Raw genomic sequence first — 16,217 nt, 5'->3', positions numbered from 1 at the left:
AGATTTTCATACCAAAACTGTATATAACAAAATACATTTTATAACAAATTTTCTAGTAATTTATGAATTTCGTTATATCCAAGTTTACCTTACCAACCAGATCATCTGTCGCTCTTTTCGAAAAAGGAGTGGGATTATTAAGTCTTAAAATTAAGTTGCACTGGGCATTTTGGCTATGGGCACTTGCATTGGGCAGAAATGGATATAGTGAGGCATACACAGTTTTGTAGCATACCAGCCACAAAGATATCTGTGTTCAGACAGGCAAAACACGTGCCCACTGTGTTTCTTCACTTTAACAACATGCTTCGTAAAATCCATCATGGAGTCTACTAATTTAATTTTTCCGAATTCCCCAGCGTTTCCAGGTTTTCTATGATAATTCTAAGCATACTTCCCTACTCGTAAGCCTGCTTGAAAAACTGTCAATCTGTCATTATGGCATAACAGGGCAAACTATGACAGCGAAACACAGAGGATGCAGCGCTCTGTCCTGTGTTCATTGTCCTATATTTTTCGCTGCTCCATCATTATGTCAATGAACCAACTAGCCCACTTAGAAACCATGTCATTATCATCATCATTGTCATCATCAGCCTGACTACGTCCACTGCAGGAAAAAGGCCTCTCCCATGTTCCGCCAGTTAACCTGGTCCTGTGCTTGATGCTGCCAATTTATACCCGCAAACTTCTCAATCTCATCTGCCCACCTAACCTTCTGTCTCCCCCTAATCCGCTTGCCTTTCCTGGGAACCCAGTTAGTTACCCTTAATGACCAGCGGTTATCCTGTCTACGCACTACATGCCCGGCCCATGTCCATTTCCTCTCTTGATTTCAACTATGATATCCTTTGCCTCCGTTTGTTCTCTAATCCACTCTGCTCTCTTCTTGTCTCTTAAGATTACACCTACCATTTTTCTTTCCATTGCTCGCTGCGTCGTCCTCAATTCAACCAGTATCCTCTTTGTAAGTCTCCAGATTTCTGCTCCTTAGCCAAGTACCGGCAAGATACAGCTGTTATATACCTTCCTCTTGAGGGATAGTGGCAATCTACATGTCATAATTTGAGAGTGCTTGCCAAATGTGCTCCACCCCATTGTTATTCTTCTATTTACATTAATCTCGTGGTTCGGCTTCTCGGTTATTACCTGCCCTAAGTAGACATAGTCTTTTACAACTTAAAGTGCACTATTACCTATCTCAAAGCACTGCTCTTTTTCGAGGTTGTTGTACGTTACTTTCGTTTTCTGCAGATTAACTTTAAGACCCACCTTTCTGCTCTCCTTGTCGAACTCCGTAATCATGAGTTGCAATTCGTCTCCTGAGTTACTCAGCAATGCAATGTCATCAGCGAAGCGCAGGTTACCAAGGTACTCTCCATTGACTGTTATCCCCAACTGTTCCCATTCTAGGCTTCTGAAAACCTCCTGTAAGCACGCGGTTAATAGCATTGGGGAGATTGTGTCCCCCTGCATTACACCCTTCTTGATTCCTATTCTGTTGCTTTCTTTATGAAGCACTATGGTAGCAGTTGATCCCCTGTAGATTTCTTCCAGAATGTTTATATATACTTCATCAACGCCCTGATTCCGCAGTGCCTGCATAACGGCTGATATTTCTACTGAGTCAAACGCCTTCTCGTAATCTATGAAGGCTATGTATAGTGGTTGGTTATATTCTGAGCATTTCTCTATTACCTGATTGATAGTATGAATGTGGTCGATTGTTGAGTAGCCTGCTCGAAATCCTGCTTGTTTCTTTGGTTGAGTGAATTCTAATGTTTTCTTTACTCTGTTAGCAATTACCTTTGTAAATAGCTTGTATACTACACAGAGCAAGCTGATCAGCCTGTAATTCTTAAGTCCCTGTCATCTCCTTTCTTATGTATTGGGATGGTGTTAGAGTTCTTCCAAGACCATGGTACTCTTCCCGTCAGGAGACATCTCGTAAACAGGGTGGCTAGTTTTTCTAACACAATCTGTCCTCTACCTTTCAGCAGATCTGATGTTAACAAATTTTCACCAGTAGCTTTGCCTCTTTGCATGCTCTCCAAAGCTTTTCTGACTTCTTCTATCATTACGGGTGGGGTGTCATTTGGGTTACTGCTAGTTCTTATACTAATAAGATCGTGGTTGTCCCGGCTACTGTACAGATCTCTGTAAAACTCCTCCACTATTTTAACTATCCTATCCATATTGGTTGTTATTTTACCTTCTTTGTCCTTTAGTGCATACATCCGATTTTTGCCTATCCCAAGTTTCCTCTTCACTGCTTTGGTGCTTCCTCCGTTTTTCAGAGCATGTTCAATTCTCTCCATGTTATACCTTCTTACATCGCATAAATTACGCCTATTAATCAACTTTGAAAGCTCTGCCAGTTCTATTTTGTCTGTTGTACTTGAGACGTTCATGATTTGACGCTTCTTAATGAGATTCTTCGTTTCCTGGGAAAGCTTGCCAGTGTCCTGTATAACTACCCTGCCTCCAACTTCCATGTCATACTCCGTAATGATACTCGTCAGATTATTATTCATTGTATCTACGCTAAAGTTGGTTTCCTCACTAAGAGCCGAGTACCTGTTCTCAAGCGACACTCTGAATTCCTGTACTTTCCCTCTCAGCGCTAGCTCATTGATTGGCTTCTTGCGTATCAGTTTCTGTCGTTCCTTCTTCAAGTCTGGGCGAATTTGAGACCGTACCATTCTATGGTCACTGCATCGTACCTTGCCAACCACTTCCACATCCTGCACGATGCCTGGGTGCGCACTCATTATAAAGTCTTTCGTTCTTATTTTCGCCATTATGGATCCTCCATGTCCACTTGCGGTTTCCTCGCTTTCGGTAGAAGGTATTCAAAATCCGTAAATTATTGTGTTCTGCGAATTCTACTAGTAGCTCTCCTCTGGCGTTTCTAGTACAGATGCCATAATCTCCTACTGCCTGGTCTCCAGCCTGCTTCTTCCCTACCTTTGTATTAAAGTCTCCCATTAGTATAGTACACTGTGTTTTTACCTTACTCATTAGAGATTGCACGTCTTCATAGAAGCTTTCAACTGAAGCGTCATCATGGTTGGATGTAGGCACGTAAGCTTGTGCCACCTTCATCTTGTATCTCTTATTCAGTTTAATTACGATACCTACCGCCTTTTCATCAATGCTATAGTATTCCTCTATGTTGCCAGCTATGTTTTTGTGAATCAGGAACCCTACTTAGAGTTCTCTTCTGTCAGCCAAGTCCCGGTACCAAAGGATGTGCCCATTCTGTAGCACTGTATAGGCATCATCTGTCCACCTAACCTCACTGAGCCCCATTATATCCCATTTAACACCCTCTAACTCTGCGAATAGTACAGCTAGACTTCCCTCACTAGATAAGGTTCTAGCGTTAAACGTTGCTAAGAAACCTTGTAACTATCTCTATATTGGGAATGAGCCTCCGACTAGTTCAAAAAAAAAAAGAAAACATACAAGAAACCAGGGCAGCTGCATAAAAAGAGTGGGTAACTTTGGGATGTCTATTATTGCGTCACCACTGAACAAGCTTGACCTGGCCTGGAAACCTTGTCTCATACTGCTTCTGGACAAACCAGAATGCCTTCAAATCAAGCTTAGGTGACGGCCAAGACAAGAAAGCAGAACTTCATGGGCAAAGGCAATGTAATGCTTAGGAATTGAGATGCGTTGTGTGATCGGTAGAATCAACACTGCCCCCTACCCTTTTTTATGCTTCTGCGTGGCTGTTAGCTGTATCTACAGAAAAACGAGTGACTTCATAAGCTGTGATCAAAGGTAAACATTGTTTTTATGACGGTCAAACAGACTGCCATCAGTCAGTGTCCATGACGCACCCAGGTTTATCAAACATTTCCCAACAATTCCCCGACTTTTGCAAGAAGTGTTCAAATTTCCTGAAAATCCCAGGTTTTCGAGGTTTGCATGCACCTTCTTTATTGCTGGCCATCACATTCAGTCCACATCTCCGGATGTTTTCGTGTCTGTAAGCAGGTGAAAGCCACCGTGTCACAATGCTTGGAAACAGTCGTGCAACCAGACTTGGGTGTTTTAAGCCTAACTGCATAATGCGCAAGTTGGAATTCGGGCGATTAAAGTTCTGCTTTCAGTTCTTCACATCATCACAACTACAATCAACAGCTCTCGCAAGCTCACGTTGACATTTTCGTCCCTCGAGTCACTCAATGGCCAATGGATGAGCCTGTGTTGGCCCAGACTGACCGTGGTAACGGTACTTAGGCTATTAAAAGCCCCCTTAGGTCTTCATTTGCTTTTCTTGCTTGTTTTGCTTTCAAGTGCATTATTGAAATGAATACAGCGACATTGTAAACCAGCAAACAGCCTCGTCATGTTGGTGGGATAGTTCTTGTCCCCAGCCTAAATATTTCTTCAATCAAGTCACATTACAGAAACAGTGCTGCATGCGCACACTGCAAGAGAGTCAACTTAGGTTTTTGCATTGGCAGAACACATATCTGTAAACATCCGAGACAACTAAATAAACGCGATGCATACCTCAGCTGAAGGGCTTCCTGGGCTGCTTGAATACGAGCCTTTTCCTTGGTCTCCTTCTCCAGGATCTCCTCAATGGTGGAGTCCTCGGGATGCTCACCCATCACCCAAGTCCATGGCTTGCCATCAGAGCCCAACAGGAAGTCCACACGTTTGCTTCCTGTGAGTGACAGGGATACACTCATGCATGGAGCAATGTACACGGGCATGAAACCTGCCATTCAGACCTCCAGATGACAATGAAAGCAACACAGCGAAGCTGTCTACATTGCAATGTCAAGATCTATGCCAAAAACTCTAATTATTTATATCCAAACTTTACTAATCTTCAATTAATAACATTACCTTTCGTGGTGGTCCAACTACTATGGCAATGTGCTACATATCTCGAGGTTGCAAGTGCTATCCCAGCCCCTGCAGCTACATTTCAATGGCTACAAGAGAAAAAAGGGTTTGTGTTTGTGTTTAGGTGCACATTCAGGAATTACAGATGGTCAAAATCAGCAAGGGGTCGCTCACTACTGCCTGCTTCATTGCAAGTTTGTGGCTCAGTAACTCGAAATTTAAGAATTTAAGTTTTCAATCACCAATATTGGATCACATGTCCCTTTCCTAGCGAAAACTAATCGGTAAGAAAACAATGCACCCCCACTAAATATCCTGTTCATAGGAACACTTTGAAGTAATGCACAATCGAAGTGTGTTGCAGCATGCATAGCCTCAGTAAATGTGCATTCAAGATAGTGTTTCAATTTAATTGCATCCAGATGTTGATAACTGGAAAATTATTAGCAAAAACTTGTCAGATTCTTTGAGAAATTGCCTCACAAATTCTGAAATCTGCTATGATTGTGAATTTTGACCTCTAAAAATTTCGATTTCACCTCAAATCTTGTTTTTAATGTTGAGACTCCGATGTCAATGAAATATGCCACAGTTCAAACTAGTGACACAGTGAACCCATGTACCACAAAAAAACTTGCCTGAAACATTTTGTATAAGTTACATTTCCTAGCTCCAAACCAGGGACATCTCTATCAGAAAGACTACACCCTAATTTCTGTATGACAATCCTGTGCTCTTTCAATTCATTAACTCCTAAGTTATTTCTTAAGGGCTGCAGAAATTACCAAAGTTTTGTCTCACTTTGTCAATATTTTTTGTGAAATGCCTTCCCTCGAATCAAACACTGTACAACCAAATGCATTATGAAACTCAATTTTTTTCACAATACTAAGAAGTCTTCAATAATACTCCTCTTTAGTAACACGAATATAGATGCAGACCTGCACGTATTCCTAACAAAGAAAGTTTCCCAGTTGAAAAAACAATTGTTTGGGTCAAGAACAAATTTTCGTCAATTAGAAAGCTTTCTTTCCCAGAAATCCTTCTACAGATTTTCTTGTTGCTTTGTGGGATGAAAAAGTGCATGGCAATTTTTTCTTTTACATGCATCACAGCACAAGAACATACCACACGCTTACCTACATGAAGTAATCAACAGAACTAAACCTAGGATGAAAATATAATCAGATATAAGGTGAATTTCGGAACCAAATCGAATATGACTCGAATTGCATTGACACCGAATCGAATAGTAATCGAATGCTGTACGAATAGTTTCCCAATAGTAAGTAGACAATCTTGAAAACAATCTTATAACATAACATAACATTTTATTAGAAACAAATGCTCACAAACTTTCACCAAACATCATTACAGTTAGTTTTATAGTTTTAATTGACTCAGACTACCACAATTGACGGCTGCCACAATTGACGGCTGCAATACTCATATTCAATCAATACAACATGGCATGGGAGCGGCCGCGTCAGCAGCACGGGTAAGTGAGCTCTGCACATATCTACCTATAACTTTAGCAATTTTGGTTCTAGGAGGGTCAGAGTGGTGTCTATTTGTTCGTGAAGATACGAGGAGTTCAACAGCTACAAATACTGCTATTACAAACGAAAATTTTAAATTTTTGGAGCGGAAAACAGTGTGAATCTGTGAAAACAACAGTCGGACCACGTGTTTTTTTACGATCGCTTGTAGCTTCGTTAATATTCTACCGGAAAACTTCTTACTTATAAAGTTGAAAGTCCTTAAGGTAGACCTGACGCTACTGAAGTTTGATCAGGCTAGGTTTAATAGTTCCAGAATTATTCCGCAATCAAAATTAGGCCTAATCACTAAAAAGATTAAATTGGTAATATCACCTCGCAAACGCATTTAAATTTTGTCCGCTTAATATAATAATAAACCGCACCCCATAGGCTACCAGGAGGCCCAATTCCGTACACTCTACGCCCTTAATTAAGGTGGTAATCAGCAAAAAGCTCATTTCATCAAAACAAATTTTCAAAAGGAGCTACAAATGCCACCCAAAAATAGCTAATATCTTCTTTTAGAACACAACAGTCAAGTTTTTTCCGTGTAAAAATAATTTCGATAGCTTAAGGTAACCGGAAGATACAGAGTTAGAAAGAATATAATGAGAACCGCTAATAAACGTGTGGCGCCTGCGTCTTCCCTCCCTCAGAGGAGGAGGGTGGCTCACTGCTCGGGAGAAGGTACGCCCGTCAGATCAAAGTCTTGAACAACGTATTTTTTTTTTTTCCCCCTTACGATCGCTTTTAACTTTGCTAATAACCTACCGGGAAACTTCTAACTCATACAGTGCAAAGCCCTAGTTGTAGACCTGTCGCCGCTCAGGTTTCATCAGGACAGGAGTGATAGTACCGGAACTATTTCGTGACCAAAATTAAGCCTAATCACAAAAAAGATTAATTTGGTAACATCACCTCACAATCGAATTTAAATTTGGTCCGCTTAATATATTAATAAACAGCACCCCATAGGCTAATCGGAGGCCCAACTCCGTACTCTCTAGACCCTTAATTAAGGGGGTAATCAGCAGAAATCTCATTTCATTAAAACATTTTACAACCAAAACTTGACTGATAACCACAAACTTGACTGATACACCGCTGAAACCTACATTTAGAACATAACAATCTGGGTGCGGCGATGGCATAGTGGTTAGAGCATCCGCCTCGCATGCAAGAGGTCCGTGGCTCAAATCCCGGTGCCGCGCAGTTCCCAACCGGAAAAAAAAAAAAAACGTGTTGATGGAACTGCATTAAGAGGCCTGAGGTGTGGCCTCACCAGTAACCACCGCCGGGAACGCACTCCCTCACCAGAGAAGGATTGGCCACCCTGGTGCAGTATCTGGCCACTACCTCCCACATGCATACGTCAAATAACTCACGGCCCTCAGTCCCCAGCAGCTGCGGAGCAACTGACCATGGCGGCGGTCAGATCTGCAACGCAGCAGAGGGTGCTAAGAATCTCTGGACTACAGGCCGCCATTGGAACCTGACCTTGGCAACGTTTGAAGCTAGAACCTTATCTAGTGAAGTAAGTCTAGCTGTACTATTTGAGAAGCTAGAAGGTGTTAAATGGGATATAATAGGGCTCAGTGAGGTTAGGAGGACAGATGAGGCCTATACTGTGCTACAGAATGTGCACGTCCTTTGCTATCGAGGCCTGGCAGACAGAACAGACCTAAAAGTGGGGTTCCTAATTCACAGAAACATAGCTGGCAACATAGAGGAATACTATAGCATTAATGAAAGTGTGGTAGGTATTGTAATTAAACTGAATAAAAGATACAAGATGAAGGCAGTACAGGCTTACGCGCCTACATCCAGCCATGATGACGCTTCAGTTGAAAGCTTTTATGAAGACGTGGAATCGGCAATGAGTAAGGTAAAAACACAGTATACTATAGTGATGGGCGACTTTAATGCAAAGGTAGGGAAGAAGCAGGCTGAAGACCAGGCAGTAGGAGATTATGGCATCGGCACCAGAAACGCCAGAGGAGAGCTACTAGTAGAATTCGCAGAACGCAATAATTTGCGGATTTTGAATACCTTCTACCGAAAGCGAGGAAACCGCAAGTGGACATGGAGGATCCATAATGGCGAAAATAAGAACGAAATAGACTTTATAATGACTGCACACCCAGGAATCGTGCAGGATGTGAAAGTGGTTGGCAAGGTACGATGCAGTGACCATAGAATGGTACGGTCTCAAATTCGCCCAGACTTGAAGAAGGAACGACAGAAACTGATACGCAAGAAGCCAATCAATGAGCTAGCGCCGAGAGGGAAAGTACAGGAATTCAGAGTGTCGCTGCAGAACAGGTACTCTGCTCTTAGTGAGGAAACCAACCTTAGCGTAGATACAATGAATAATAATCTGACGAGTATCATTACGGAGTGTGCAGTGGAAGTTGGAGGCAGGGTAGTTAGACAGGACACTGGCAAGCTTTCCCAGGAAACGAAGAACCCAATTAAGAAGCGTCAAATCATGAAAGTGTCAAGTACAACAGACAAAATAGAACTGGCAGAGCTTTCGAAGTTGATTAATAGACGTAAAGTATGCGATGTAAGAAGGTATAACATGGAGAGAATTGAACATGCTCTGAAAACCGGAGGAAGTGTCAAAGCAGTGAAGAGGAAACTTGGGATAGGCATAAGTCGGATGTATGCACTAAGGGACAAAGAAGGCAAAATAACTACCAATATGGGTAGGATAGTTAAAATAGTGGAGGAGTTTTACAGAGATCTATACAGTAGCCAAGACAACCACGACCTTAATACTATAAAAACTAGCAGTAACCCAGATGACACCCCACCAGTAATGATAGAAGAAGTCAGAAAAGCTTTGGAGAGCATGCGAAGAGGCAAAGCTGCTGGTGAGGATCAGGTAACATCAGATCTGCTGAAAGATGGAGGACAGATTGTGTTAGAAAAACTAGCTACCCTGTTTACGAGGTGTCTCCTGACGGGTAGAGTACCAGAGTCTTGGAAGAACGCTAACATCATCTTAATACATAAGAAAGGAGATGACAAGGACTTGAAGAATTACAGGCCGATCAGCTTGCTCTCTGTAGTATACAAGCTATTTACAAAGGTAATTGCTAACAGAGTAAAGAAAACATTAGAATTCAATCAACCAAAGGAACAAGCAGGATTTCGAACAGGCTACTCAACAATTGACCACATTCATACTATCAATCAGGTAATAGAGAAATGCTCAGAGTATAACCAACCACTATACATAGCCTTCATAGATTACGAGAAGGCGTTTGATTCAATAGAAATATCAGCCGTCATGCAGACACTGCGGAATCAGGGCGTAGATTAAGTATATATAAACATTCTGGAAGAAATCTACAGGGGATCAACTGCTACCGTAGTGCTTCATAAACAAAGCAACAGAATACCAATCAAGAAGGGTGTAAGGCAGGGAGACACAATCTCCCCAATGCTATTTACCGCGTGCTTACAGGAGGTTTTCAGAAGCCTAGAATGGAAACAGTTAGGGATAAGAGTTAATGGAGAATACCTTAGTAACCTGCACTTCGCCGATGACATTGCATTGCTGAGTAACTCAGGGGACGAATTGCAACTCATGATTACGGAGTTAGACAAGGAGAGCAGAAAGGTGGGTCTTAAAATTAATCTGCAGAAAACGAAAGTAATGTACAACAACCTCGGAAAGGAGCAGCGCTTCGAGATAGGTAATAGTGCACTTGAAGTTGTAAAAGACTATGTCTACTTAGGGCAGGTAATAACCGCAGAGCCTAACCACGAGATTGAAGTAACTAGAAGAATAAGATTGGGGTGGAGCACAATCGGCAAGCACTCTCAAATTACGATAGGTAGATTGCCACTATCCCTCAAGAGGAAGGTATATAACAGCTGTATCTTGCCAGTACTTAGCTACGGAGCAGAAACCTGGAGACTTACAAAGAAGGTTCAGCTTGAATTGAGGACGACGCAGCGAGCAATGGAAAGAAAAATGGTAGGTGCAACCTTAACAGACAAGAAGAGAGCAGAGTGGATTAGAGGACAAACGGGGGTTAAGGATATCATAGCTGAAATAAAGAAGAGGAAATGGACATGGGCCGGGCATGTAGCGCGTAGACAGGATAACCGCTGGTCATTAAGGGTAACTAACTGGATTCCCAGAGAAGGGAAGCAGGTTAGGGGGAGACAGAAGGTTAGGTGGACAGATGAGATTAAGAAATTTGCGGGTATAAATTGGCAGCACCAAGCACAAGACCGGGTTAACTGGCGGAACATGGGAGAGGCCTTTGTCCTGCAGTGGACGTGGTTAGGCTGATGATGATGATGATGACCACAACTACGAAAACAAAGGTAAGCACGTATACAGCATGAACTAGAGCTTTCGTAATATTTTTTAACTGTATGAGCAAATATGCATTCACTAACATTATCAATGTGAGACTGCCACCTGTTTTTACATAAAACTGGGACACATAAGATAAACAATTTTCAACCAAACACCACAGACACAGCTAAGGATGTAATGATGCTGATCAAGCTGTCATCACAACATGGCCTGTGCGCCGAAAGCATTTAAAAATCGGCACTTAAATCTAAATCTGCAAGAACAATTTATGCAATCGCAACACTCACATCTGTTGTTAGTCGCGAAGCTGCAAGCAGTTACTACAAGGTGAAAACAGAAGCTGAATAATGCGATACAGCTTCAGCTTAGCAAAAAGTGAACAATGGAGTTTTCAAGAAAAAACTCATTCATTCAGCAATCAGTATAGTGTTGGCAGTCTTGCAGAAACTTGGGCTGTGTGCGGATCACCTTACGGATTAAGAGAAGAATGACCTTTAGCTGTTCCAAAGTTTAGTTGTATTGAGGTTCTCCCATCAGTGCTGAATATTTGAAAACTGAAAAATATTCTGTATTTCAAATATTTAAACATGTACTATTGTATTAGAGTACCAAACCAAATATAGCCCTATTCGATTCGTTATTCGATATTTTCAAATACAGTTGAACCCCTTCATAAGAAGCAAGCACCAGAGAGCAATTCTTGCTTTTTATACGAGATGCCTGTAATAGGCAGGGTACCACATGTGCATTTTCTTATCAACACCTATTTCAATCTAGGCACATTAGTGTCTCTTATACCAGTTTGACTCTTACATCAGTGTTTCTTATACACTCTGTTTGGGACCAATTGGAGCCCTTTGAAAGCCGCACCAAGCGCCACTTGTGGTGTAGTAGGCTAGCAATGTTGAGAGTCTTAGCTTACAGCAGCGCCTCAGTGCTTCAGTGGCACAAGCCCCCGTGGCCGACACATTAGTGCTTTGAGCAGGAATTAAAAATATTGTAGGAAGACATTCTTCTGCAATGCTACCATGAATAAATAAAAAAACCTGCACAAAAGTGGCCACATTTTCCCCATTAGTGAGCTCTTGCTGCCCTTGATCAGCACTAACAGCTAAATGCGTGCATCAGGTGTTTATGATTTGATATGTGGGATTTAACGTCCCAAAACCACCATATGATTATGAGAGACGCCGCAGTGGAGGGCTCCGGAAATTTGGACCACCTGGGGTTCTTTAACATGCACCCAAATCTGAGCAAACGGGTCTACAACGTTTCCGCCTCCATCAGAAATGCAGCCGCCGCAGCCAGGACTCGATCCCGCAACCTGCGGATCAGCAGCCGAGTACCTTAGCCACGAGACCACAGCGATGGGGTGGCATCAGGTGTACGAAATGCAAGATGCTTACTTCATAACTGTCGTGGTACATTGCCATTCTCGCAGATTTACAATATTATTGGTGTATGCACACTACCTGCGTACTTGCAAAATACTCAGAGCATTTCGAAAAATTGATGGCTCCGCGGCCACTCGCGGTGCAAATCATGGTGAGTGGCCGAACGGCGTGCTCGTTTGTTGCGGCTTCATGTCATGGCGATTTTCAGCCACTGAGTTTTACAAAGTGCTTTGCTTGAAATTGTCACGGCATCATCACTGCTCATCATGATCATGGTCCTTCCCTCGCCTCTCACGGCATTCATGCTAAGAGCTTGAGGCGCGAGTGAGAACATTAGTACACTGCAATTTCGACCAGAGAAGACGCTACAGCCCCGTTTCATCTTTCGCTTCACCTTGTAATGTGGCGATGATGACGGCACGATCACTTTGGCTGCAATGTTTGCTTTCCCATATCCCAACACAAACACGTGTACATCCGTCTCTAGACCACTCAAAAGCCTCGTTTTTTATTCTGAAATTCCACATCATTTCTTCCTAACATGCAGACTGTTTACCAATCAAGAGAAAGACTTCTGGATGAACCACAAGCTCCGAAGGATGGGATTCAATTTATCACTTCCAGTGGTTGTTTCCTTTGGGGTAGCCCCGCCGCGATGGTCTAGTGGCTAAGGTACTCGGCTGCTGACCCGCAGGTGGCAACTTTTGATGGAGGCGAAAGTGCTATAGGCCAGTGTGCTCAAACTTGGGTGGAAGTTGAAGAACCCCAGGTAGTCGAAAATTTCTGGAGCCCTCTACTATGACGTCTCTCATACTCATATGGTGGTTTTGGGACGTTACACCTCACATATCAATCCATTCTTTGGGGCTACAACACTAGGTTTCAGCCGTGGGAGTGTTTGTGACGCCGTGTGCGATTTACTATGCGAGAATAAACGAATTGAATGCTAACATTATTTAATTGAAGCTTATTCTTCAACAACATTAGTTTGTTGTGAGTTAAGCTAATTTGTTATATCAAAGACAATCTATTGCTAAACATATCTATTGCTAAATAACAACAATATAATCCCCGTAACAATATAACAAGCACCACCCATTTCATGGTCGACTCCTCCCGATGGGTTGCACCAATTTAATAAATAACAATTTAGTAATTTTTAACCAACCAACATCTTAACTTGATTTCTACCCAGTGCACATAGTGCTGCTGCTGGGTGGCTTTGTGTTTATGGTAATATGCTATGTCACTCAATTCATCCCTTAACTGATGGCCCTATCAACCCAACAAAGCACTAATTGACTATGTACTGCATTACCCTAAAGTGTGAAGGATAGATGGCGAGCTAATAATTATTAAGGTTCATTCTAGTGTTCCACCAGCATTGCACCTAATTAAAATGCCCAGCATATGTTTATTTTCTCACCAGCTTTATGGCAGCAGGAAAATCACACAACACTATTGCACCTGCAGAGGTGGTGTCTCAGACCAATTCAAGCATGCAGTGGCAGAATTCTAGATGACAGAGGGAGCAGGAACTGAACACATTTTACATGATACAGCCGTGATCCACTTATTTCATTGCCCAGTAGAGCAGGGACGAGTTAGGAAAATGTTGTTTCCGCAGGACACAATGTGTTCCTGTTAGTACAATTAACTTCACAGCAATTCATTATTCCTATAAACTACGTGCTAGCAAGCATTGAGAAAGCATTTGGTTCTGCTCAGGCCCTCAAAAACTGTCTGCTCTGATGGCCACACGGCAGCGCACCAGTCGCAGTGCACGAAATGTATAAAGGGGTCATCTAGCTGTATTTGCACACCCTAAAATATAAGTAAGAACACGTGGCTCACCAGGCTTGTTGCTGTTGCTATTGGTGCCATTCTTTTTGTTGTTCAGGGCAAGCTCCTTTTCACGCTGTTCCCAACGTCGTACTTGCTCCTCTCGCATCTTGCAGAAAAGGATGTGCTTCTGCTCATCATCCAGCTCAGCAAGTAGCTGGGGGTCAATGTACATGTCCCGCAGGATTTGCTGGAGCATTTTGACACCTGCACATGGGATAAATGATTGCATTAGATGCCAAGAGTATTCTGACAACAACAAAAAACTGGCATGATTTATCAAAAAGTAAAGATGCCATAGAAGAATTATAAAAAAATGAGTACCACTGTGTAAGAATGATACAATTAAATTAATTTTGCTATGACTATTATTTTAATTAGCATGCCACCCTTTTGCCATTGCACTGCCACTGTCAAGGCAATTGTCACCAACAATCTCTGGGGTTTTATGGGCCAAACCCTTTATATTACTTGTGAAAGAAGCCATAGTGAACGGCTCCAGAAATTTTGACCGTCTGGTGTTCTTTAACTTGCACAGGCATCCCATAGCACACGGACCCCTAGCATTTCGCCTACAGTTTAAATGCGACTACTGCAGCTGGAATTAAACACCGACCGTGCGGGTCAGCGGCCGAGCACTATACACCACTGCAATCATCACGTCTGAATTGCTAGTACACTGCATCAGCCCATGGGTCATAAGAAAGATCATTCAAGATATTTTGTTACATGGAAGCTAAAACTGGTCATGGGACACTAGAATACAACAAAAGTTCATGAAATGTGAGGGGTCACCAAGGTGTACTTGCCTCCTTGACTGTGGACCCCTTTCCCACAGCCTCAATGTGTGCATAATAGACATACATTAAACAAAAAAACCAGTTAATTAGTTATTTTTGTCAAAAGTACTTTGCAATACTTTTTAAGTATGGTCAGAAAACGCCGCTGATAGGTAGTCGAGGCTGCCGAGAACACGTGAGCCAAATGTTACAGTGCAGCACGCGGCAAGGAAATTACAATAAAATCTCAGTCAGCTGAAAATCACTTTCTCGTCTCTCAACACAAAACTCAATGCATCATAGACACAAGTATCACGCCATTGGCTTATTTGAGCATGGCACCCTCAGGAGTGACTGTGGCCACCATGGGAGGCCACCTTGCATCTGTGCGCAAGCGCGCAATCCCACGGAAAAGCCGCGTGTTAGAACTATAAGAAAAAGTGTTCAAGTTTACAAGGCGCGCGCGACATATCGTCTTCCCCGTGCCATCCCTCCCTGTTTAGCTTCCAACACTTTCGCCGCGACAAGAGGAGAGTAATTGCACCCGTGTACTGGACGGATTCTGCACATTTGTTGTGGTGGCCGATTCACGAGCTCCTTTCATGAAGCAATTTCGTGGCTACTTTGAAAAATGCTGCAGAGCCCCTTTACTTCAATTTCAACAGAAAGTTGCATTAAGCCATAATCACGTGTCCACTCTACATGCATCATGTGATCCTAGTGCAGACATCATGTCGACGGCAGCATGAGCATCTTTTTTGTGGAACACAAAACGAATACAACTGACTGGAGTAATGCGGCTTTGAGGACACTTTGAAAGAAGCACATCGAATTTTCCTGACAAATTGGCACTTCATAAAGACTTGTATGTTCGATTTCCTGACAATATTATGGTCTTTTAGCAAGTTCGGAAAATACGGTAAGGCAGTACAGTAGAGCTCTTCCTTTCCAGTGACAGTGCGTCTCCCAGCGAAAGGTCCCTATGAATAGGCTGACAGGCCACAACGAAGCATGACAATCCTAAAGTAATTTTGAAAGAGCTTTTGTGTTTTGGGGTTGCCTTCACTGATAGTAGGTCACCGACCGGGAAAAGAGCAGCGGTACATGCCGTACTTGGGAACCGCATTTTCCCAACAATAACATGCTAGAGAGATACACGAGACAATCCTGACTGGATATCGGTTATTCACTGCATTTCCAAAACAACACTGGTGAACATCCCTTGCAGGTCGATTTGGCCTCACTTTCCTGAGCCCAGGGTTTTGCCTTGCAAGTCTCAAAGACGTCTCGTAGGACACACTGTGTAGATGACAGGGAAATTCAGGGATGTCTTTCCTTCAGTGTGTTTTCTAAAAGCAGTCTTTTCTAGTCCCCTTTTTTTTTTTTACTCTCTGAAGTTGAAATTTCGGAAGTTCAAATCATGAATAAGTTTTCATGTGCTTTCAGGTGCTAC

General features: G+C 42.5%; 1 protein-coding gene across 5 annotated transcripts in view; it reads right to left on the bottom strand.

The window, feature by feature from the left end:
* Positions 1-16,217, bottom strand: part of LOC119161142 (SH2 domain-containing protein 4A) — a 417,994-nt gene that overhangs the window by 29,657 nt on the left and 372,120 nt on the right. For all 5 annotated transcript variants that reach the window (XM_037413493.2, XM_075879855.1, XM_037413491.2 and 2 more), the window contains 2 exons: positions 13,998-14,192; positions 4,528-4,684 (listed from right to left, as the gene is read on the bottom strand). In XM_037413493.2, coding sequence (XP_037269390.1) covers positions 4,528-4,684; positions 13,998-14,184 — 344 coding nt within the window. In that variant the 5' untranslated portion in view covers positions 14,185-14,192. The remainder of the gene's footprint in view (positions 1-4,527; positions 4,685-13,997; positions 14,193-16,217) is intronic.

This window comes from Rhipicephalus microplus, chromosome X (genome assembly GCF_043290135.1).
Source record: "Rhipicephalus microplus isolate Deutch F79 chromosome X, USDA_Rmic, whole genome shotgun sequence".
Classification (NCBI taxonomy): Eukaryota; Metazoa; Arthropoda; class Arachnida; order Ixodida; family Ixodidae; genus Rhipicephalus; species Rhipicephalus microplus.
The sequence above is the reverse complement of the archived record's forward strand: the minus strand, read 5'-3'. Positions and strand labels throughout refer to the sequence as shown.